At 38.5% G+C, this 25,006-nt stretch overlaps 1 protein-coding gene and 1 long non-coding RNA gene across 11 annotated transcripts in view; one reads left to right on the plus strand and one right to left on the minus strand.

The window, feature by feature from the left end:
* Positions 1-25,006, plus strand: part of PDLIM5 (PDZ and LIM domain 5) — a 127,324-nt gene that overhangs the window by 65,934 nt on the left and 36,384 nt on the right. For 3 of the 10 annotated variants that reach the window (XM_057417985.1, XM_057417984.1, XM_057417983.1), the window contains exons 4-13: positions 5,143-5,185; positions 6,563-6,969; positions 11,947-12,119; positions 13,237-13,273; positions 15,507-15,536; positions 18,881-18,997; positions 21,929-22,120; positions 22,860-22,946; positions 23,701-23,856; positions 24,709-24,840. In XM_057417985.1, coding sequence (XP_057273968.1) covers positions 5,143-5,185; positions 6,563-6,969; positions 11,947-12,119; positions 13,237-13,273; positions 15,507-15,536; positions 18,881-18,997; positions 21,929-22,120; positions 22,860-22,946; positions 23,701-23,856; positions 24,709-24,840 — 1,374 coding nt within the window. Of the gene's footprint in view, positions 1-5,142; positions 5,186-6,562; positions 6,970-11,946; positions 12,120-13,236; positions 13,274-13,891; positions 14,880-15,506; positions 15,537-18,880; positions 18,998-21,928; positions 22,121-22,859; positions 22,947-23,700; positions 23,857-24,708; positions 24,841-25,006 lie in introns of those variants that run through there. The other 7 variants (XM_057417988.1, XM_057417986.1, XM_057417987.1 and 4 more) reach the window with 7 other exon arrangements.
* Positions 17,396-18,147, minus strand: LOC130603893 (uncharacterized). Its single transcript, XR_008973315.1, has 2 exons — positions 17,933-18,147; positions 17,396-17,440 (listed from the first exon to the last, which is right to left on the minus strand). It is a non-coding gene; the product is annotated as an uncharacterized LOC130603893 (long non-coding RNA).

Below are 25,006 nucleotides of genomic sequence, written 5' to 3' on the forward strand. Positions count from 1 at the left end.
AATAGAATAAAATATTATCTGCCTGCACTTAAACTCTCTTTACAAATGCATTTGGTAAAGTTGCCACAGACCACAGGAATGAGACTATGAGCAGTGGCCTTTGGGTGGTCTTGAAAACAACTAATCCTTTGTGGGTAGAAATACCAAAGCAGAGGGCAGCTTGTTTCTCTCCTAAAATGTCAGCAATGTTTATTTTAACACATAATGGTGAAATCCTGAGCCTTATTTAAATTTAAGAGGGGGGCATAAGTTTGATTTGGCTAAATATCAAATAGTCAGTGAGCAAGAACATAGTTTTTCTTGCTTTTACCTGATGTAGTGCTTTATCATAATCTGGTGTGCTGGGGAGTACGAGGATGTAAAGGTGTTATATAGCGTATAACAACAGTACATATAACAATGGTAAAATGCCGACATGCACATGAAGTTGGTTCTCCCTCTTGAAAATTATTGAGAATGTAGAATTTGTTGAAGGTGATTCATGAGCTAATACTCCCAGGCTAAATATAATGAAGGTGTGAAGTATTATCTCGAGGTATTATTCTGTCCAGAAATAAATCCCGATGTTCTGGGCATACTTCATTAAACATACCTCATCAAAGAGCATCAAACCCAAAAGTTATAAAATGGTTTAAGTGGCTCATCTGACTGAAGAGATCCTTTTCTGAAATGTCACATAGAAATAGAGCATCTACAGAAACTCTCTTCAATATTTGGTTAATGCTGAGACAAGTGTGCCTTGCACTGTTTGCATTTTAATGTTTGAATTATCGCAAGTTTACGGTATGTGTTTTGTAGGGTAAGAGAGAGAGAATGTTTTTTTTTTTTTTATGTAAGAATTAGTTTGCAGCATAGGATGCTTGTACCAAGACTCCTGGAGATGTATGGTATCTGAGATACAATTATGCATCCCGTCTTCTCTGCTGTATCACTGATTTGAAGTTGCTATTTGGTTCCTTCAGGCGGCAGTCAGTGCTGATGTCTGCATTGTTTGATTGTAATTAACTTTCCCATATTTGTCATAATTTGGTATGTTCAGCTAAATGAAAACTACCATAGTAAACTAGAAGAAAGAGAATGACTTAATAAATAAAATGTTGACAGTCATTTGCTTGGATGTTAGCAAGCATGATGACTGGAGTATTGATTTGAAAATACTGCTGTGTTTCTTAAGGCAAAAGAAAAAGTCATCTCATTTTTGCAGTGACTGCAACAGATTCCAGCTCTTACTGAGCAGTACTTAATGATAATTTTGCTGCCTCTGCTTTGCCTTGCATTGGCAGAAGTTTGCAGTCTCAAGGCCATAGGTGCTTGTCCTGGCAAGATTGCTGAAGTGCTGATTTACTGACTGGTGTTGCCTGGGGCAATGTGTATGTTTCTATAAAACTGTGGGAAATGTAGTTGTATGTTATATTACCGTATGTAAAGCAGTCATTTCTAATGCTGTGTAAGCTGCAACAAGAAGCAAGCTGAAGAATGTTTTCACTTTTCTGTTTTGCTTTTCTGTTGAGCCAGAGCAAGGTTGGTAAGAAATGAATTACATGTGTGACAGAGAAGGGCCTTTGGGTCTAAGGAAAAAAAAAGAAGTATTTGGATTGGGGTTTTTTTTCTGGGCTTTAAATTACATCTGCACTTGTTTTTGTTCAGATAACCCCTGGTGAAAGTCATGGCTTGTTATATATGTTAAACGTTTTCTGCTTGTCATCTTATTTCCAGGAGTTGGCTAATTTATGAAAAGCAGTTTCATTTAGCTTTCTCCCCTGACAACTCACTGCTCTCTAGAAAAAAAATGAAGCAAACAAACAGAACTGTAGGCTACAATGGCAAAATCACTAAAAGATCAAGTTTTGGGAAGGAAAATCTAACCAATGGTTTTTGAGGGCATAGATTCTGCTGCCAAAGCCAAAGGTTTAGGGTTGGACTTGATGATCTTTTCCAACCTGAAGGTTTCTGTGAAGGTCTTGCAGCTTTTTGTTGTATCTTACACCAGAGTCTGAGCAATTCTGTTCAGTTTCTTGTGTACTTTTTTTATTTTTTTAATATGGGTGAAATACTTGGAATGAATAAAAGGGGAATTTAAAGAATGAATAGTTTTTGCTGGGCATATTGCTTCCAGTGAAGAGCAGACCAATTCATTTTCCTAATAAGGCTGTGCTGGATGTTGGAATGTTTTGAATTGCATTAAATGTCATGAAAAGCATTCATTGGAGAGGAATGGCTTGTGGTATGTTTACAGAGCAAATTTGATCACATTTGGTCAAAATGAACTGTTTACACAGGCTAAATATAGCACTTTTTTTCCTCAAAAAAGAATAAATGACTTTGATGTAGAAGCCTGTGCAAAAACTTCATGCACTTTCATTTTCAGTGTTAGGCCTTCAGTAAGTGTTGGCTGCTGCTTTTATTTTTGTCTATAATAATTCATATGAAGCTTGAAACTGTAACCATTTGTCAAGGTCTTTTGTATAAGTTGTTTATAATAAGCATTTACACAGAGCATTTATGTCTTTGCTTTGTTTGTATGCAGTTGAAAATAGTGCATAAACTAATATACTGAACTGTTAGTTTTAAATCATTCAGAAAATATCCTGCTTTTTTTTAGTAAGTAGTAACGGAGCAAGTGTGTCATCTCATTGTGAATGCCTTTGTCATCAGTTATTATACATTCAGTGTGACCAAGCCAGCATGAAATCCTAATATGTTTAATTGCTAGATGACAAGCAATGTGCTAACAGCTAAGAAAATATGCAAGATTATGCAGTTTAATTATTTTTTTTTCCTATGCAATTTGATAGTATCTATCAAAACCTTAAGGGAAATAGCCCTGAAGGAAGTATTTTCTTTAATGACTGTTGGGTGTGTTTTGCTCTGGAGCTTGAAGTGAGCATTTCCTTTTGTACTGTCTTGTCTAACAGCGATGCACTTTTCACATTCAGAACTTGGTGGCTCAGTTTGCTGGGTGAGCATTTTCTTTATATGATACAGGATAAATCACAGATTTCAGTCTGATTATGATCTGAAGTCAAGAAAGCCAAATTAAACTGTTTGAAGTATGTCTGGAACACACAAATTAATGTCCTTGTTTCAAGTATTTAGGGGAAATAAAGTAACGTTACGTTCTCTGACTCCAGTGTTAAAAGAACATTGGGAGCATTTCAACCTCTTTTTTCCCACTCTTCTCTTTGTGTGATACTTCTGAAGATGAATTTTGAAGAGTATGTCTCCAGATCATCTGGACATAGTGGTTTGAAATATATTTTTCTCAGTGCTGTATTGATGCATGCAGAGCAATTTCATCCATTGCAAACTCAAATTTGATTTTGTAAAAACAAAATAATATTTAAGTATGTTCCTTTTATGAAACTAAAACTTCAAGGTCCAGCATTAAGCAAAGAGGTTTTTTTTTTCCTCAAGCATGAAATATGGTCATTGACTTGAATAATGAATGCCTTTCTACTTCTTACTCTTAGATCAGCTTAATAAATACACAGAATGTTCCAAGTTATTGTATTAAAAAACATGTCTTAAAATATGGAGCGAGATGCATGTTTCCTTCTAACTTGAAAGAAAAGTTTCCGTATGTATTGGCACTTTCTTCTTCTTGCTTGCTTTTGTTGCTGCAAATTGACAACTCTGCAATTAGGAGTGATTAATGATGCACCCTCGTGCTTTGGAGGGCTGGAGGTCAGCCTTCATATAGGCTGCATACCCTGTGGGAAAGGGGAGAACAGACCTGTTCCTCAGTGCAGACAAAACCCCCTCACTGTTGATGTGGACATAATGTGTGTCAGCAGCAATGCAAAACTGGTGAAGGCAAAGTGAAGAAGCTGATCTTCTCATGGTGGATTTTTTTTTTCCTTTTCCTCAAAATATAGCGTGTAGTTTTTAATGTATCTTCCTTTTTGTAAATTAGCTACTGACCCTGCAACACGATTGCTGTTTTTGGAATCTGAGCTCTCTGTGTTTTTCTGGTGGAAATAGGAAAGCTGATAGGTTTATACAATAGAGGTGTTTTAAATTGTAACATGTTAGCTGATCTCCAATTAAACAAACATGTTTGTTTCCCTGGCAGTTTATCTTCTGGAACTGGGATTCCAGCTTCAGTTCTTCAGAACCCTTTTTAGAAGACTTGTCGGAAGCTGTAGTTGTTCATGCAGGATGATTTCTGGTTCTTGGATCATTAAGGATGCCAGCTCTTATGAGCAGTTACCAAATATGGCCAGAAATGTTTTGAAATGTGGCAAGAAGGCGATTTTCTACCAAAAGAGCATGAAAAGATTCAAGTGTATCAGCAGCAATATTTGCAGAAAATGTCAGTGTGTCAGGTTTTTTGCTGGTTGATTTATTTATTTTGTGTTTAATTTTGTGTATGTATGTATTTTTGCATATAAGTGTATGCAAATCTGAAAAAAAACCAAACCCAACCCAACTATCAAGTGAGATGCCTTTATCAGTAACATTTTGTCAGTTCACTTCAGGTATAACAGAATCTGTCAATTCTTTATCATATTAATCCTTTCCATTGTGATACTTCCTTTCCTTCCCACCACCCCATAGTAGTTTCAATGCACCTATTGTTTGGAAGAAATTTTTTTGTTGTGTACTGTGGAGTTCAAGTGACATTAACCTTACCCTTGAAGGCCAAAGACTGTGCAAAAACTTTCTGTGTTATTTAATTTCCTAAGTCCTTCAGAAGGATTTTTGTTGTTGTTCTAAAATGAAGCCATCTGATATAAGCCTGAATAAAGGTTATGCACTGTTTAAAATGCAATTTACTTGACTAGAGCTTTTGAGTTACATGACATAGCATCTTACGAAAAAAAAGGAAAACAATAAGCAAATTAGTCTTCTAACTGGTGATGAGGTATTATGAATTTATAAATAAAATATTACTTGACGATAGATGCTAGTGTTCCTAACACTGTATCTGGATAAATTAATTCAGTTTGGTTTTGCCTTTTCCTCATATTAACAACAATGTTGTAGGTTTTACTTGAATACTTCTGTTTCCTTTAGAGGAAACAAAATGTGATGTTTTATATATCTGTGATGACAGGATGATTTGGAAGAGAGAAATGCTTAAACATTAAAGAACTTATATGTATGTTTTTACACTTATACGTATGTTTTTTTCTGTTACAGAGTGTCTTCTGTGCAAAAACCCGACATTGTTCAGGTACCAAAGGTATGTATAGCACAACCAAGAAATGCAGCATGTGGTACTGTTACCCATCTGTCACGCCCTGTTCTTGATAATCAGTCATTCAAACTTTCCTTTCAATATAACATGCTTGATTTCCATGTCTTCCATTAAAAGCATTGCAGCATTTGAATCTGAGTGATCCCTGCCCACCCCCCAAAAAAGGAAAGACGTAATTAAAAGACCTGACAGATGATTATTGAAAAAGAAGAAAAGAAAAAGATATTGTTCAAGTTCTTCCTTTATCCTTAAGGGAGAAACGTTAGTAGGTTTTTTTAGGGATGGGTTTTGCTGTTTTTTTGTTTGTTTGTTTTTTTTTGGTGTTGTGGTTTTTTTGTTTGTTTGTTTGGGTTTGGTTTTGGTTAGTTTTTTTGGGGGTGTTTTTGCTTTTTTTTTTTTGCTTTTTTGGGGGGAGGGGATTTTTTTTGTTTGGCTGGGGATTTTTCAGTGAGGACTGAAATCTTCTTTTGTGTTTGGAGAAAGCTTATCTAAATATTAGGGTTTGAAAGAACAGTTTCCCTCACTTTGCTTAAAACCCTGGGGAATTATTTGTGCTTCTAATGTTTTGTTCTCAAGCAAATCCACCTTTTGGATAAGAAGGCTGTTTGCAAACCTGAAATTGCTTACAAATGGCCTGTACATGAAAATCTTGTCCAGCGGACATAAATAATTTATAGTATACTCTTGCATTGCTGACTGTGATTTGAAAGGCCAGTTTGGGAACCACCATGGTAAACCATAGCTCCCAGAAAAAAAAGTGCGTTTTTTTGCATGTTTTGATCTGACAGGGGTATATGAAGACATTGAGGTCCATTGAGGGAGTGCAACTGGAGAGGCTCGCTGAGTCTTGAAGCACTGGCCCACTAATAAGTGAGCTCTGGGGCTCTGGTTCCACTCTTAAGGGCCGTATGAACAGATAAATACGTAGTGTGTGTGTACACACACCCATGTTTGTTTATGGGGAACGTACATATCTCAGGTTGGGTTTGGGAAGTAGAATGTGGATTTTATAAAAAGCTGCTAATTTTTTCCGCATGAGTTTACCCGATGGTTTTTACAGTGGAGTGGTTCTTCAGTTCCTCTTGAATTTGATTTGTGGGGTGTCTGTTTTGGATGAGAAGAGTTATCATCATGGGACTGCATATTGACTGTGCATGCTTGGATCATTCCCTTTCCTAAACGCATGGCTTGTTTTCTTCCATACAATTCATGGCTGCAGTCTCAGTAAAGCTTGCTTCTGTGCTTCTTGGTTTCAGGCTAGGTGGGTTTTCTCCCATGAGAGCAGTCAATATGCCTGCTGAGGAATGTGCATGTGTTTGGCGTGGTTTTGTGTGTTTCTTTTTTGTTTTTCATCTTGCATAGGGAGAACCTAAAGAAGTAGTTAAGCCTGTGCCCATTGCCTCTGCTGTTGCACCCAAAGTCACTCCCACGGCAAGTGTGGCTTACAATAAGACACCGAGGCCATTTGGAGCCGTAACCTCTTCCAAAATCACCTCCATCCCATCACCATCCTCCGCCTTCACCCCGGCCCAGGCAGCTGCTGCCCCAGCCCCGTTCGCTGTGCCCGGACTGCATGTTAATTCCAAGCCTAATGCTGAGCAGTGCTCACCGGTGCTGAGCGCTGCTAAACCTGCAGTTAATGTCCCACGGCAGCCTGCCACGCACAATGCCGGCCCGAGCGCCTCTGCTGGCGACGGCACCCAGGATGTAGCCGAGGGGCAACGACGAGGATTCAGAGAAAACCAGGGGGAGAGTAAACAGCAAAATGGGTAGGTGGGATTTCTTTTTGCTGTGAGGGTCTTTCCTCACAGGAAAAAAGCTGGGCTTGTTTAAGGGCTAAGTCAAACACAGCTTGGAGGAGGAGTCGCTTTGTCCTCAGACGCGAATCTCTGAGGGAAGGACTTGTGTTTTAAAAGGGATGCTTTGAGGGGTAAAAGTGGTGGTTTTTCTCCGGAGTGACATACCAGTTTACAGAGTGTCACAGCTAAATTGAATCGGGACCACAAAATGCTTTATATAATGGGTTGTATCACTGTGTGTTCTGGACCTTACAACAAGCCCAGTGTTAATTTCAATGTCTGTATCTCACTGTGCATTTTGACTCTTGATACAGTGACTAAAAGCAGCAGGCACACAAAAATGCAAGAGTCGTCGTCTGTCAGTAGGTGCTGTGATGGCCAGGAATGAGATACTCTGAAAGGACCCAGCAGGACCAGTGGAGAGAGGTCCCAGAAGGGAGGCAGAGGGACAGATGTCACGTCACTTCTCCGCACAAATATGCGAGAACGTGAGAAATTTTTAAGGTGCATTCAAGGAAGCCAGCAGGTTTAGGCAGATTTTTTGTAGCATTGTAATATTTCAACTCTAAATAGTGCCTTTATCCTAAAAAAGAAATATAGTTTTAAAATTTTAGTAACTTTCATATTCAAATAATTGTTTATGTTAAAGCGATAGTGGAGACCTAACATTTAAGGGACTGTAAGGCTGCATGAAAGGCTTACACAGTATAGTGTGTAGCATCTAGACAAGTAAACAAAGATTAGTAGATTAAACTGAGCCCAGTGGCAATCCTGTGCACTCAGACATGCAGTGCCACCCTGTTTCAGCATCATGCTTTTGGCAGGGGACACCTTGGGCTCTCCCAGAAATTCTTGGGCAGGGCTTGGGAACTGTAGTGCCTTAGGGACTGGTTCCCAGTGGCTGCTGTGCTGTGGGGAGAGGAGGAGGCTGGGCAGGAGTGGTCCCATGCCAGTTGGCCTCTGTGCCCAGCAGCAGTGTCAAGCAGATTAAGTAATAAAAAGGGCTGGAGGGGAACTATAGGTTTCTCTTCAATCTTGAGAATGTAAAACCTGGGCATAAAACCTAAAAGCTGTCATTACTGTTTCCCATCCCTCAAAAGAAAGTGGCTGTAGGAAAAGGCTTAGTGCTTCTCTTGTCTGATATTCTCTCAGTAGGTGAAGTATATAAAGAACCCTACAGAAAGGTAAACATCCACATCAACTGAAATACAGCATAAATTGCAGTTTCAGTTGAGCGTCTCATGGGAGGGGAAACTTCTTTAGGTACCTATTCCCTTTATATTGTGGTACGAATGTTTTCCATATGTGGACTTGTATAATGCAGTCCATATGCATTTTATAATCGCGCTGTTGCCATGGTAACTTCCAGCCCTTTCTTAAACAGGTGGTGGCAGGAGTCCACACCACTGCATAGAAGTGGGATGAAATTGGGAAAACCCAAGGACTTGCTTGATGCTGGTCGACTTGTTGAATTCACTTTGGCAAACCATTTCTTTATCTTTCCAGGAATGTTGTTGTATCAAATGACTGTATGAGTATTTAAAAGCAGTAATTAGCACTGAAAAAAGAGGAACAATAGCAGTAAAACTAAATCTCCTGGAGGGAAGTGCTGGAAGTCTGGAGTAAGCACTTGACAGTCAAGATAGAATGACTGGATGAGAGCTGTTTCGTGCCCTACCTTATGGTTATGAGATGACTAATACCAGCTGAAGAGTATCACAGCTGACAGGTGAAGAAATCCCTATTTTGCCACTAACCTTCCAGATCTACTTTGGGAAAGTTTGAAAACGTTCAGAACTGTAAAAATCTACTTTATTTTGCCATCTTTCTTGCGATAGTGTATTTGAGCTTGTCAAACTAAGGCAGAAAACAATAACCCCTAAAGTGATTATATTGGTCTGCCATTACACTACTTATTTTACTTGGAAAAAATCGCATTTCTACAATGATGTCTATCTCCCTCCCCGTTTAAAATGGAATCAGTGACATTTATGAAATATCAGAAACATTGAAGTTTGGAATAATTGAGCAGTCTGAAATAAATTCCATTTTGCTTCTGTGTTTTATATTATTAATTTTCTCAAAAGAGAAAAAGTGCGTGTGTGGGGAAGTTTGTATCTTGTTCATAGCTCTGCTGAGCAAATACAGTTCTTCTGACATGCACCTTGTACTCAGAATTTCCCCTCTTCCTTCTGGCTTCCGTCAACCTGTATTCAGGATATAAACTATTTGTCCTCACTTCAGGCTGAGGAAGGAAGTTTTGTTTCCCTTGTTTAGTCCTGGCTTAGAAAGAAAGCAGTTTGCCTTCATTAGGCTGTATGCAATTATGCTTTATTCAAGACCTTCTTGCCAACTCTTGCATGAAAAAGTGCCTGCTGCTTAGAACAGGTAAGAGGTTGACAGATTTCACTCAGTTTAAGCTCAGCTGGGCTGATTTTTTTTCCCTTGTAGGTTCTCTTGATGGTTTTAAGTTTGACTTACTTGGTATATGGCCTTACCAGATCTTGGATTTGGAAACTCCTGTAATATTTCAAGGAGCAAAGAATGTGTTAACACATCAAATACTTTTTTTTTCCCTTGCAGATAACAACAATGATAAAGTTAGTATCGACAGCACTCAAGTTGAATTATGGTCATTTTTCCTGTTGGTATAACCAGCATGTATTGTTGTTTTGAAAAATTATAACTCTTAAATTTCATATTTAAGTTTTGCGCAACAGCTTCAGCTCTTCTTTGTAACTTCTTAGTGCAGTAAATGATTTTGTCTGCATTGGACATGATGTGATCTTGCTTTTTTCTCAGTGTGTTACATTTTGCAGCTTTTGAAAAATTCTTATTATCATTTTTATTATTTTTGTGTGGTGTTTGTGTGTATTGATAATTTCTTGGTGCAGTTACAGCTAATTGGTGTTGGTAATACAACTAGTTAATGGTGAAGTAACCTATAAAAACAACTATGGTGTGAGGACTATGGAATGAAGGGATAGTGAATTTATACAACAAAAATAAAAGTAACATTCATATACATCCGTATGTGATTTGTACGTATTAGGGATGATAAAAATGATTGAAGGTTTTACTGGCTTGTCTTTTCTCCCTTCGCCTGAAAGGCGAGTTAAGGCAGAGCCTTTTCTCATTGACTTTTCCTTTGTCTTTGGCACCACCTTGTGGCCTCAACGAGTCACTCTTGTTAGTAGAGTCTTAAAGAAGGACCGGTAGGATCCTCAGAGAGTCAGCGGGCTATTTTGTTTGTAATAGTACTTTCAAAAAATGTGAAAGACTACTTATTTCACTGTGGCATTTGCTAGAATGCAGTCAACTGCATGTAAATAATTACATTTCCATGTAGTTCCACACCTTTAATTACTGCTTTAATGTTCACATTTTATTTTTGCTATTAAATGCTTTTAATAATGTTTGATGCTTTTCTTCAGTTTTCTCTGTACTTCTTGTACTCCAGCCTGGAAATACCACTGTCCTTCTTTCTGTACCTCTCTCTTTTAGTAACTTTGATATATGCATACTTCACTGATAGTATATGTCAGTAAATTAAATCTTTCAATATAATTTTGTGTGATACCTTTCATAATATAAAGAAATATACTTTTCTTTATATACAAAAGAATAATTCCAGTATTAATTATTCTTTTAAGCTTAAGCATTTACTCACGCATTTCATCGAGTGGGCCTAATTCTTACTTTTTGACAATTAATAATTTACATCATTCTCATTAATATTTTCCATCTTTCTTCACCATAAATACTTTGGACATTAAGAGTAAAGTGGGGAAGTAGTGGCAAAAATGAAAGCAACTTTTAAAGTTTTGTTGGGTTATTTAAAATTACTATGGCTAAGGAGCTAGTTTTGCACAATTGATCTCCTGTAAATTATGCAATAGTAGATCTGCATTTAGAGAGTCTTAAAGATTAATGCTTTGGAATAAACGAATGTAGCATTTAGAAATAATATACATATAGTATGGATCTTCTGTTCCCTTTTCCTAAATTGATCAGTGCCATTACATGTTCTTTACATTGGTTACTGAAAACAAAGCATTCAAATCCTGTCTTCTTGCAAGTCTGCTGGTGCAGGGACTGATATTAGCATGTAGGTTGCTGTGGGAGAAGTTTCCAGATGAAGCATTCCCTCACTTTTTTGACTTCCAGAGAGGTTATTGAACATCAGTATCTCCACGTTATGCTCCAAAATGTCATTCCTACTCTTCTAAATGGCCTGAGCCTCATCCAGTCTTTGCCAAGTGCAGAAAACTTGCACACAGTGTGTGCTTGGCCTTTTGTGAGCCAAGGGGAGAACTTGTCACAGGGCACCTGATCTGAAATAAGTAGACTACCCTGCTTTGCCAAAAGAGATTCTCCCCTCATACCAGTGAGGAAATTGATGCAAGTTTAAGTATGGGAATTCTGTGCTGCAGTTTTGGTAGTAGAATGAGAATATCTCTATTGAATTTCAGTGCCCTTTCCCACAAAACTAATTCAATAGAATAATTAGCTGCACTTCTGTTTCAAGTTTCTGACATTATTTCTTGTGTTTTGTTTTTTTTCTCCTTTTCCTGTTTATGCTGGGAAAACTTTTTCTTGCTGTCTTACTCTATCATCTCCAAGGAAAACTCCACCTAAACGGTAAACATCTAAACATGTATATGTCTTGATAATAAAAACTTCTTTTACTGTTTCAGATGTTCTGACAGTGAAACAAGGGAAAATGTTTCAGTTCAGTAAGAGTAATTATAAAGCTGTGTTTGATTCAGAGAATTGAATTGATGTTCAGGTGTGCCTGTAAAGCTCACTGCGGCACATCTGCATCCAAACACAGAAGCTGCCTTTTAATGCTGTGAGAAGTCACAGTTCTGCCTGTCTTCGTAGCTGCACCAACTCAGGTGGTCTCTGAAGCTGTTCACTCATTGCTCTCTCCTCTCCTTGCCACAGTCCCCCGCGGAAGCACATTGTGGATACCTACACAGAGTTTTACCACACACCCACCCACAGCGATGCCAGCAAGAAGCGACTGATTGAAGACACCGAAGACTGGCATCCCCGGACAGGCACCACCCAGTCCCGCTCTTTCCGCATCCTTGCCCAAATCACTGGCACTGATCATAGTGAGTAGTTTGGTGTAAGCCAAGTAAAATTAATGGCTTTGGACAGATAGATGTTTTTAATAGCTGGGGGTGGGAATTAGTAAAAGGATTCAGTCACATTTCTTTCATTTTTCCTCTTTCATAATACATTCAGTAGGCAGAATTTTGGTTGTTTCTTTCCCGCCTGTCCTGTTCATATTTAATACTCCAGAAAAGTTAAGGTATTTTCAGGCACATAGAAAATATTTGACAGTCATACCAAAGGTGTGTGATCTGCAATGCTTTAGTCAATCAGAAGCATAAATCCATAGTTCCTCAGTTTATTCCCAGGTTATGTTTTCATCCTCTGCTTATGCTATAGTTTGATTACATATACTGTCAACTGGAACAAGTGATTCATTTCCAGTCATATAATTTTATGATAAAACTTCGATTTCATATTATGCTGTCAGTTACAATTCATTGGCTAAGATCTGTAATGTTGTGTAAAAGCCATCAGAAGAGTACCATCAGGAGACTTGAGCTCAGTCATGTTCAGATTGAAGCAGTTCATGTAGAGGTGATTATTTCATTCTGCTTTTCACAGCTAGTGCTACAATAAAGAAGGCAGTGAGGAAATTGGAACCCTTCCCTGGGGGCAGGTTTGATTAAATCGACTACTGATTCCCTGGCAGAATTACTCTAGAAGCCAATGATAACCTCTTCCCAAGCAAAGATTATTATTCATCTGTGATAAATATTCTGAACTTGGACAGTTACCTTGGTGGGTCACAGCCTGGCTGCAAACAGACGTTTGGATTATCACCTGTTATAAATGCACTGGCTGTTTGTCCAAAAGAAGTGCCTCCCAACTTCCATTCCTCTTCCCCTTCTTAACGTGCCTTTCTCAATGCCACCATGGAGAATGGGCCAAGAGAAAGGGCAGAGACCAGCAGAGCCACCTTTCAGCAATACTGCTGGCAAAGGGGCTTCCCCCACATAGCTCATTTCCATTGGGGTGTAGTTAGAATCTAGGAGTCCTAATAAGCCTTTTTGTGATTTCCTGTTGTGAATACATTGGCACAGGGGAGGATCTCAGTGTATGGTGGTACAGTGCCATTAGTGCTTTAGAAAGTAAAAACTTTCTGTTTTCTTGCAGTGAAGGAACCAGAACATGAAGCTTCGAAGAAGACTAAGTGAGTTGATGTTTTACATTTTTATTACTTTAATACTTTGCACGTCTTGATTTTTAACTGATAGTGTTTGGTGCATTTGTGTGACATCTGGTGTTTTTAAAGCATTGCTGCTTTTTTTGCCTTCTACTTCAGCATGTAAAAATCAAGAGTTTTTTCTGCATAGACAGATCTCTTAAAATCTGTTGCTGCAGTCCAGTAGTAGTGTTTGTGCAGGAGTTTGAGATTTTCCATAAGCTTGGACTGATTTGGTTTTCTGTACAAGGTCAGCTTGTCAATTGTGTTTTCTTTTTCCTAAATCTAACCAGACATTTTTGATTTGCCAGTGTGGATCAAATTGCAACGCATAGCTGGAAAGTATTATCCTTCTGGACTGCAAATAAGGGTCAGCTGTCTCTTTGCTTTGGGATGTGTTGTTCAAAATGAGGACCAACCAGTGGCTAAATCTAGTCAGTGGGAGATTTTGTGCTGACTTTGTTTAACACTGGATCCAGATTTTTGACAGATAGGAAGGCAATGTGCAGATAGGATTAGTGCATGGAGATTGCATGCTCGCTTGTGAAACTGCTAAAGGTAATCTTTCTTCCTTTCTTATTTTTCTTCTATCACTTCTTTCCACAGGGAAAAGGTTCCCATCCACGTCTTTAGTCCCAAATATACAAAATTACGTGACTGGCACCATGAAGTCTCAGCACGTGTTCTTAATGTCCAGTGATTTTACCCAAGTTGCAAAAGCATAACACAAATACTTCCTTCTTTCCTTTTTTTCCATCTGCTTTGCAAAAAAGGAAAAAAAAAAGAAAAAGAAATCTTATTTCATTAGCCTTACTGCAAGAGAAATTCTGTCCTTTTCTATACTTTTCTAACACTTTCCTACTGATGTATAAGAAATGAGATTAAAATGTTCTTGTGATAATCAATAGTTGACAAAAAAACCTCATTTAAAACCGAACAACTTGGGTGCCTCAATCTCCCAACGTAGGGGATTAGGTAGGTGGCTGTTGCAGTTCTTTTGTTGCCTCGAAGGAGTCATTTGCATTGCTGAGTTTGTGTTACTGTAGGTTGTTAGGAAGAAAGTTATGAACAGAAGAATAAGAAATTGCATTACTTTGATTTTGGGTCTGGGGGAAGAAGACGAAGAAAGACTGTATGCACTTATTTCAGACTACCAGGATAATTATCTTGGATTTCACTAGACATTTAGCTGGTCAATTTTAGAGTGGTTGTAAATGTTTTACCAAGTATAACAAGAAGATGGGCTGCTTTTAAGCAAATAAATAAATAAATCCACTGTTGCAAATCCAAGTGCGAGCTCAATATAAAGATTCTGCTGCTTAGACTAGTAATATGTTCATATTGTGGAAAACTTAGAAAAAATTAAGCAGAATGTTGCTGTGTACCTGTAAAAGCTTCAAAACATCCTCTAACCAGAACACGATGGTAGTATTTATTTATTACAGTGTGAAGCTCATAGGCTTTTTTTTTGTTTATAAAAGCTTCATGGCCCTATGGTTCTCCTGTAAAATAATGTATTATAGTAGCTACACATTCATTAATTTATGCTTTTTGAAGCTTGAAGAGTATTTTAATAAAAGTTGCTTTTATCTTAGATCTGTCTGCTTTTCTTTTGAGTCTCTCCGACTCCTTGAATATTCCTCTCATGCACGGAGCTGTAACTTCATTGCACTTTCATAGATTATATTATTAAGAGAAACAGTTAAAATCCCTGCTGCGTAGTAGAAACAACCTGCACTGTAAAAAAATATCACAGTAGTAGAATGGGGTTTGTGTGTTGTCAAAATCGACACGTTTGTAGGTGTCAGTCAAATGAAGGACCTTTGGGTGGTTACAGGAGCAAGAAATTTGCCTAGTAAAACTCAGTCTTTTGCAGCGCTTATTGAATCAGAGAAGTTTTAAAGCTCAGAAGTCAATTGTAAAGCACATATAAAAGCTGAGTCTTTCCTAACTGCTTAATAAGAACCACTACAATGGCTTGTAGTTTGTGCAGCTGACCTACACTCTTTTCTGATGTGCAGCTGACCTACACGCTTGGTCCTGTGAACAAATTGATGTCCATTGCAAATGCTTCTGCAGATCTGGTGGGGTAAACTTTTTTATTGCACAACAGTGAAATAGGAGACCCTTGGAAGCATGTAAAGCTTGTGTTTCCTTTTCAGATGGTTTATACTGCTATACAGTACAGTAGTAGTTATCATATTTGTCATTTTATCCTTAGGAAAAGCCAAACAGAAAATGGAGACTTCAGGTAATATCCAAGTTATCTAACACTAACAGTCACTGATCTGGATGCATAACACTGCACAGCATAAAGTACAATTAGATTTGCACTGGTAATGATGGACCAATGCGTATCACATTTTGCACACCTTTTGGGTTAACTAATTAGGGACAGTAGGGGAAAATATTAATTTCAATAATTTCACTAAAGACTGTTTTAATGAGAAGTGCCAATTATTTATTCCCCTCCCCCCCCCAGCTTGTTAGTGAGAACTGTTACTAAACGCAAGTGTATTTCTGAGTGCACATGTAGAATCATAGAATAGTTAGGGTTGGAAAGGACCTTAAGATTATCTAGTTCCATCTCCCCTGCCATGGGCAGAGACACCTCACACTAAACCATGTCATCCAAGGCCCCGTCCAACCTGGTCTTGAGCACTACCAGGGATGGAGCATTCACAGCCTCCCTGGGCAACCTATTCCAGTGCCTCGCTACCCTAACAGGAAAGAATTTCCTCCTTATATCCAATCTAAGTGTCCCCTGTCTAAGTTTTAACCCATTACCCCTTGTCCTATCACTACAGTCCGTAATGAAGAGTCCCTCCCCAGCATCTTTATAGCCCCCCTTCACAATATAATAATTTTATAGCACACTGCTTATTAAAGTAGGAAGGTGAAGTAGTGTATTAAAATAGTTTTGCTGGTTTTAATTTTTTTTTATGAATGGAACAGAAGATGGGCGTTTTAGAGGACATCAGTACAATGAAAACTATGCGAGATTATTGCTTAGGCTCTCCCTAGTGTTTTCTTCATAAGGGTAGAATGATTTGGCCTTCCAGTGTTTTTGTATTTTGGAGATGTCCCCAGGTAATGAGAAACATCTTCACATTATTATTTAACTTACCATTATGTCTGTCTATCTCGCCAGCTCTTATCCCTTTGAAGGGTGAATTGCTTTAGTGAGAAATAGAACGAATCTGAAGTATAGAAGCCTCTGTTCTGTTCAGATTTAAAAATAGATAGTCATAGAGCCTAGCTGTTGAGGATATGAATAGTGTGAGAAAGGTGGGAAAATTATTTGTTGCCTATAAATTCATATCAAGAACTCATTAGTTCAAAAAATGTTTTATGAACATATGAAATGAAGAATTCAATTTAGGGTTTTAAAGATATCATCTCTTCTCCTAATATCTCCATTGCAGAACACTTGTTGATGTTAAATTTTGGACTTCATTACTGTTTCCAAAACAATGGAAAGCGTGTCCATTTGCATGTGGCTAACATGTCCTTGCTCATGTCCAATTCCCAGCGTAGATCTCATCTTTGAAAAAAAAAGCATTCTGAGAGGTTTTAATATAAATAAGCTTAAATTTAAGGGATTACCTAGAAGGATGAATATGACAAGCAATGACATAGAAACTTCTCTTCCATCAGTAATCTAGAGACGAATACCCCAATTTAATAATATTTCAACTTTTTGTGTGGATAAACCAGATTTTTCTTTACAGGAGCTGGAAGGACAGGAAATAGGAATAGAAAGTCCTCACTGAAATGTGTAAATTACAACTCTTTAAACCAGTTACTTAAAGCTTAGAAAGGCAAAATCTAGCCTTTGTGTAAAGTTTATCTATGTGCTTAAATAACTGATTAGTTCTAAAACATACTTGGAAATAGGGTGACACAGAATTAGATGTTCACTTCTAATCATTTCCTTTTGAGCAACTAGGTACAGATTTGGATTTGGCCTTGAACTGCTGAGTCAGTTCATTGTCCTGGGTGAAGATGTGCCTGGATTTTCCAGATTTGTAGTTTATTTAATCCATAGCCAGTGGAAAATACTTGTCCCACTCTTGTTCAGTCCTGAAACAACCTGTCTTAAAGGATGTATTTTTCTTTTTTTCTCCCCATGACATAAATATCTCTAAAGCATTCCTCAGTTCAAGAAGGACAGGGAGCTGCTGGAGAGAGTCCAGCGAAGGGCAACAAAGATGATTAGGGGAGTGGAGCATCTCCCTTATGAGGAAAGACTGAGGGAGCTGGGTCTCTATAGTTTGGAGAAGAGGAGACTGAGGGGTGACCTTATTAGTGTCTATAAATATATAAAGGGGGAGTGTCACGAGGGTGGAGCCAGGCTCTACTCAGTGGCAAACAATGATAGGACAAGGGGTAATGGGTACAAACTGGAACACAAGAGGTTCCACTTAAACTTGAGAAGAAACTTCTTCTCAGTGAGGGTGACGGAACACTGGAACAGGCTGCCCAGGGAGGTTGTGGAGTCTCCTTCCCTGGAGACATTCAAAACCCGCCTGGACACATTCCTGTGTAACATTATCTAGGTGTTCCTGCTCCGGCAGGGGGATTGGACTGGATGATCTTTCGAGGTCCCTTCCAATCTCTAGCATACTGTGATACTGTAAAGCATACCTGCAGATCTGCCTAATAGAGCAGGAGTCCAGGATACTTGTATTAATCTGAATAAAAACTCCATAGCTACCTTTGGAGAGGCCACCTGTATCAGAGTTTCCATCTACACCTTTACCGCCTATGAGGTCTGTCCTCTGGTCGTTCCTAAGTCTGTTCAATGATTTTCAGCACTTAAGATTCCATATGTCATTAAGATACTTAATTCTGCGTTCTTATACATGGACATACATGGACATACATGGACATACATGGACATACATGGACATACATGGACATACATGGACATACATGGACATACATGGACATACATGGCAGCAACACCTACTCCTGTGGCTAATCTAGTCTGCTCAAAACTTGTGGTTGTGATTGCTCTCTATCTAGTAGTTTGCTTCTATTTTTGTGTATCACAGTGAGATGTGCTTTTCTTCAATTAGAAGGCTTTAAGGCAATGTTTTCTATATATATATATTTTTCTATCACAACTGAAAGGAAGGATATGAAAAAATAAATATATAGTCTAACCTCCACAAAGCTAACGCCCTAAAAAAGTTGCAGCAAAAAGCATAACTTGGGGAGTGAATTCTACTAGCACTTTGGTCTGTTTCTTTTCCATTATTTCCTAGAAGTTTTTCCATCATGTAGCCCAATACTAAATATATATATGTTCCATATTTTTAAAGGCAAATACTATTTGGCCTTCTGAGTTTATAAGCAGCAGGACACTTCTTAACCTTCATTAAAACCGTGACACTTCCTAAGTGTATTGTGCATCATTTTACCCCCTGTTTGTGTATTGCTACAAAATCCACTTTTTTCTTAAAAAAAAAAAAAAAAAAAAATTACTAACACTTACATGCATAGTCCCTCCTGTTCAGCACGGTATTTCAATGTGGATTAAAAATCTCTTTTCTCTGTGTCTCTCTTTTGGTTTTATTGTTGTGAATGGAGTGAAAATGGTGCTAGACCAGAACCTGCAGCCACTCTTTTGCCACTAGCAGAGTCCTTCTCTGGCAATGTTTGCTCTTCCAGCCTTTCAGAACACATTGCTGCAGCAACTCCTGGGAGGTAAATCATTCAGATTCGGTTAACGATCTACCTATGTGTTGCTTCAGCCTAGGTTTGCCTGTTTTAGGGCAGGGAGGGTCTGTCATTCACTTAAAATAAACTTTGTTAATCTACTGTGATTAGGGATTTTCCTGGAAGTGGAGGGGGGGAAGGAGGGTAGGAGGGGGAAGGAGAAGAGAAATGAAATGAAACTGAGCAGATTTATGAACAGTCGTGTGGGTACCAGTATAAATAAAACACGGTATGTAGTGTGTGTTGCTGTGTTGTCAGTGGGTGTCCACTCTGTCACCTGGATGGAGTAACTTTTCAATGATCTCAACAACTCAAAAGTGAATTGAGTTTTCTTCAAAACACAGAAAAATGCTTTTAAAACTATAAAAATATTTTTTAAAGTAGATAATTTTGTTCATAACACTATGCTGTGTGCTGTGATGCAATCAGAAAAAAATCGGATGATTATCTGGCAAATTCTCTGTCATTGGCCTAGCTTCACCAACACTTATCTTGGCAGATTGATGGTGGTTTGGAGGTCATTTGTGGGTACTAGACAGTGACAATTTTTGATATTAGACAGAAACAGTAAGTTGGAAGGGTTTGATGCCATTATTAAAGGTCAGTAACATTTTCTGATGATTTGTGTTTCATAGTGCAGGGGAGTTTTTTGAATTCCAGGTAGCTAGAGTTCATTACACATACACAAGCACAAAGTTAAAGCACAAAACAAAGCTGCTGCTCTGAAAATGAGAATTGAATGAACAATGCCTGGTCCTGCCAGGCCCCTAGACAGAAGTATTTTTTACAGATAGTCAAAAAAGTAGATAATGGTATTTTCTACTCAAGAATGGCAGAAATCAGAGCAGCTTATGCAAAGCTGTAGAAGGAAGCATTAGCATTAAGTGTGGGAAGGAGAACATAAATTATATAACAAAGCTATGTAGTCTTGCTAATCTCCTGAAATTAGAGGTATCAGCATAACAACCATATTTGACGTTTATTTTTTGTTACTGAGGCCATGTCACTGCATTTACAACATGTTTTCATGTGGGAAATGCACCCAGAGCTGATCTCCAAAGTCCTTCATTTTTTGTTGTTTTTGTTTTGCTTTATTTTTATAAAATAGCAGCTATGGAGCAATTGGTGTGTGCTATGTTAGACCTTTGGTATAGCACAGTTACCCATCCAAAGGTCAGTAGACTGGCTTTTGCTGCTAAAGCCCCACGTGTTATCAATGACTGGCATGGGTCTTATTTTCCTACTGGTCTCCATCTCATTTTGGCTGAAGCTCTGATTTGTACCACCCAGTACTGAACCACCAAGAAAGAAAAGAACTTGCTGTGAAATGTATGAAGGATCTGGATTTGATTACTAGTTTAAAGTTAGGTTCATTACTTATAAGGTAGACTTCATAATATAAAGTGTAATGCTTTTTTATTGTAGCTTTAGTTCTTTAATGAAAGCCTAAACTGGTTATAAGGCAATATAGCCATCTACCGTAATTTATGGTGTATTAGTACTCAATTTCATATATGCAGTGTCCCCCTATTAGTTTAACAGTAAAATATTTTAAAACAATTGCAGCCTTTCCACAAAGTTGCAAAAAGTCATCTTAAAAAGTCATCCTGGCAAATTTAGATCATATAAACCACAGAATCTGGCACTTCCTGAGACATACATAACTAATATAAGGCAGCTCCAGTGCCAGCTAGTCTTTACATTGCTCTTTTATATACACACTTTTTACAGTCATACAGACTACTTTTTTCTTTTAATGGAATTATTCATGATAGTCATAAATACAAAGACAGTATTAAGTAGTAGGTATTAATCCTGATTTTGGTTGTGTATTTTCTGATTAGTGGACAACCAAGAATATTCTCTGCAGAAATAATAACTTCCGAGAGTGATTTCTTGCTCCTAACTACTGCCAAAGCAAGATTAACATGAAAATACAAGGAGTATGTATGTATGAATAAGATTTGGAGTCAGCTTCCTCTCACTTTGGAGCATATACCCAGTATGATTTATTCCCCTTCTCCTTGCCTTTGTCAGGGCCCTTTTTTGTAACTTAACAAAGCTTCACAAAGATGCTGTGTAAAGTTTTGGAGAACTTGAGGGCAACTCCAGGAAATATAATCTGTGCATACCCCTGTTTTGTCATGAATTGTTGTAACTGCTGCTGTATTCTCCTCAGCTCAGCCAGATCTTCCTTTTGGCAGGTTTGGCATTTCTACATTGATTTTAAATAACTTCCCTTGACTGCAAAAGAGAATTTGCAAAACCAGGAGCTGCTCATTTAATTGGTCAGTGAGCGTCAGGTTGGGTCTCAGACCGACCGAACTAAAACTGTCAGATCTTTTATGGTTGTCTTTGTTTGGTGATAAGCAGGAGGAAGTAAAATAGGGGGGGGGGGGGGGGTACTGCTTTCCTGGGGTGAATGCTGTTTCTCCTTCCGCTTGCTTTTACTTTACTGAACTTTTGTTTGAGAACACTTTGGAAGCCTTGGCCAAATGAGCATTTAACCCCCCTGCAATTGTTCAGGCTAAATACCAGTAGCCAAGTAGCCACAGTGTCTAAAGTGTAATCTACTTATACTAGGGAGAGTTTCTGTTATCTGTTTTTTTGAGTAACTACTTTAAACTAGCCAAATAGTTTGGTTTTGTGGTTAAACAAGCCTGCTTCTAAGCTTTCAAGCTTCAGCTGTAAAAATGCCCCAGAGAACCAGTTTCAGCATGGTCTGATTCCTAGGGGATGAGTATTTGTTTCCTGGGGAATTAAAAAACAGCCTTCATAGATTACTCACTCTTCTTACAGAAGATGCAAGAACACTGACTACAAAGGATTGTCCATTACTGATAGGTATCTTTAGCAAATGAGAGATTTCTTCTCCATGTGTCGTCTTGTTATAATTACTGTGAAATTAACATCAACTAGGGAAATAACTGTGGAGTTTCCTGCTCTGGAGGCAGCAAGCTTTTTGACGCCTGACAAAGCACCTCTCCCTGCAAAGTGCACCGTGGCCACGCAGACCTCCGAGCTCCCAGTACCTACCACTGTAGCTGTGGGACTGCCTCTTGCAGCCCCAACTATGGAAACAGCCCTTGAGCTGCCTTCTGCTATAGCCAGGTACATCTGAGCCTGCTCTGTTAAAAGGCATGATGAGAAACTAATTTTACATATGGTTTTACTTGATTTTTTTCATGCTGCTGCTGTCAAGATGGAGCAGCTTGCAGGTGTCTCCTGACCCTCATGTGGCTCTTGAAACCTGAACAGCATTTAGAAATTAAAGGAGGTTTTAGACAAAATGTAAAAAAAAATACTTAAAAATAAAATGGCTGTTAGATAGAGGTGGATAAACCAGTAAGGGGTAGATTTGGTTCAAAGGTAACATTGTAGTCAGAAGTTGGTGACATGGGCTGAATATAGTGTCGAAGTGTGGAGGAAGGTTTGAGGGGGGAAGGCACATCAGAATGTGCATAATGTGTGATGCTTTGGTATTCCACATTTTGTTCTATCAGCTTTCAAAGGTTAGTCACCCATGCCATAAAAAGTGTATTTTTGGATTGCCTACTAGCCTGAAGTTTTTGGAGGAGAATACAAGCATTAACTTGTGTAATGATGGGACATCCAGAGTATAGTGTTTACCAATAGGTAAAGAAAACACTTCTTTCAGTACTTAACACTTTGGGATGTTAAACCACACCTGGGTTGGTTTTTTTCTGTTGTTGTTTTGGTTTGTTTTTTTGTGGGTAAAGAGGGCTTTTGAAAGTCCTTAAATGAACTCCTCCTGAGCTTTAGTTAGCAGTGCGAAAGGTATAATGAGGGCTTGATTAATGACTTTTCTTCTCTTGCTGCTTTTGGGCAGGCATGAAGCATCTCTGCTTACTTGTGAAACAAATTCTTTCAGTAAAATTTCAAGCTACCAGTCTAAATCGTCTGTAAATCATACAAGGTAAATATTTTAAGGTATATCTACAGCAGACCACTAGGTGTAGGCAAGGTTTTCAGGCAGCATTTTTGCATTTAAATCTGAGAAGTAGTATATGGTTGTGTGTTTTGTTGATTTCTGAAATGATTAAAAAAATATACACACCAATTCTATGGATAATATTGACATTTTAAAGTAATTTACCACTGTAGAAATTACTTTGGGTCCACTCTGGTTTTCCCTTTTCATGTACTTTTTCCCCTGTTCGTATTCCTTCCAACTTAGATAATAAGCAGGGAAAATTAAAAGGGGGTGAGGAGTACACTGAATTTGTACAGGTGGCTAAAAACAGGCCTGATGAAATTGTATTAGCAAATATTCCAAAGCCTTCAATGTTTATTATTTATTATGAAAAAAAGAATTTAAATGATTTTCAGGGGTCTTTCTGTCAGCACCATGGAGACTCATATGGATCCACATGGAGTGTCCTGGGTCCTGGTTCAGTGGGAATGACCTAGGGGTGTGAGGCAGAGTCTGGAATGGGGAATTTGAATGCTGATACATGCTGAATGCTGGCTTGGTGAGGGGAAAGTTTTGTTTGTGGGTGAAATCAGAATTGCTTTTTCTACATTAGTATTCAAGTAGTTAATATATTGCCTGACGTGTCTGTGAGCTGGGAACCTACATTCGCATAACTTTCCAACTGTTAATATGGTCTGGTATTGTGCCTCTGTCAATCTTTCCTGCTTTCTCTGTTTTCTCCTCTGTTGGTTCAAAGCTTCTGTGCTGAAAAAGTACTGCTGGAAAATCCTTTGGGAAGTCTGTCCGAGTTGGGACCTACTACTCTTCCCGTTCTTTCTCCTTTCAAGCAGAGATCAACAGTTAAGAGTATGGCTGCTGCTGCCGTGTCTGCTGCCATTGCTGTCCGGGCCAGGTAGACATCAGTTCTAAAAGGAACATTTTATAGCTTGGTTTAAGAAAGTTCAAGATCACACAAGAATAATGGGTCCCTCGCGGGGCTGCGAAATCAACTTTTTTCAATAGCATGGTGGGCAAGCTGTTGGAGTATGTCCAAGGCTCCCATGCCATTTTCTTAGCTTAGTTCCACACTGTTGCTCTGAACCTGGGTGAGTAATTCTACCTTTCTGATCTTCATTATTTCTGTTTCACGGTTCAGTCAGTAAACTAACTGTAAATAACAGTTGTGTTACATGAGTGACAGAGAATAATTACATCTTTGAGTAACTTTTAGGTGCTCTCTGAGTTCCATCTACGTCTTTACTGCACTGCTGATTATGAAGGCTTACTTAAACCAGTGGTTTCAAGTTCTTCTCTCATGCATTCATATCTGTAAAAAATTTTTGAGCCTGTAATATATGTATATTTATGTATTTCTAAATTATATAAATGTCCTAATGTTCTGATACATATACTGATATCATAAAACATACACAAACCCATAAATCAATATAGGATGAGAAAGAGATGAAGTAAATGCTATTTTCAAAATCTTTTCTATTTTACTTCATTAATGGTAAAAATAAAATAAGAAAACCTCACACACCAGTGGGTTGTCTTGTGCATCCTCTGTAGCATGTAACCTCCACTTTGGGGATTGTTTATTTAGACATAACTTCTATACCAGTTATCCTAGGTTCAGTGTCTTCATACTGCTACATAATTTACAGGCTTTTCCTGAGGGTTTAGGGGTTTTCAGTGGTCCCAGCCAATTTGAACTTGTTTGATCACCTAGCTTGTTTACGTGGTCTTTCTAAATGCTTGCTAGACTCTCCGAACCTAGTGTCTACCGCTCACTCTTGGATGCCCTGCTCATCACGCCTGTCGCTAAGCCTCCTTTGCAGGCCATGAGGCCCTCCAGGAAGTCCATGAGTGCTCTGGAGTTGCCAAAGAGCAACAGGTATTATCTGAGTGCGGTGCATGGTTGGCACTTAGGACACGCAGGAAACTGGCTTCTACTTCAAAGCCTTTTTCTGTTGCCTGCACACTTGAAGCAGTCTGCCTGTTGTGGTATTTGGCATGAGGTCACCAACCCCAAATCCTACTCGTTTCACCACTTTGCAGAA

Source organism: Pezoporus wallicus, unplaced genomic scaffold, assembly GCF_028554395.1.
Source record: "Pezoporus wallicus isolate ANWC-B61680 ecotype Strahan unplaced genomic scaffold, APGP_CSIRO_Pwel_v1 contig_6999, whole genome shotgun sequence".
Taxonomy (NCBI): Eukaryota; Metazoa; Chordata; class Aves; order Psittaciformes; family Psittacidae; genus Pezoporus; species Pezoporus wallicus.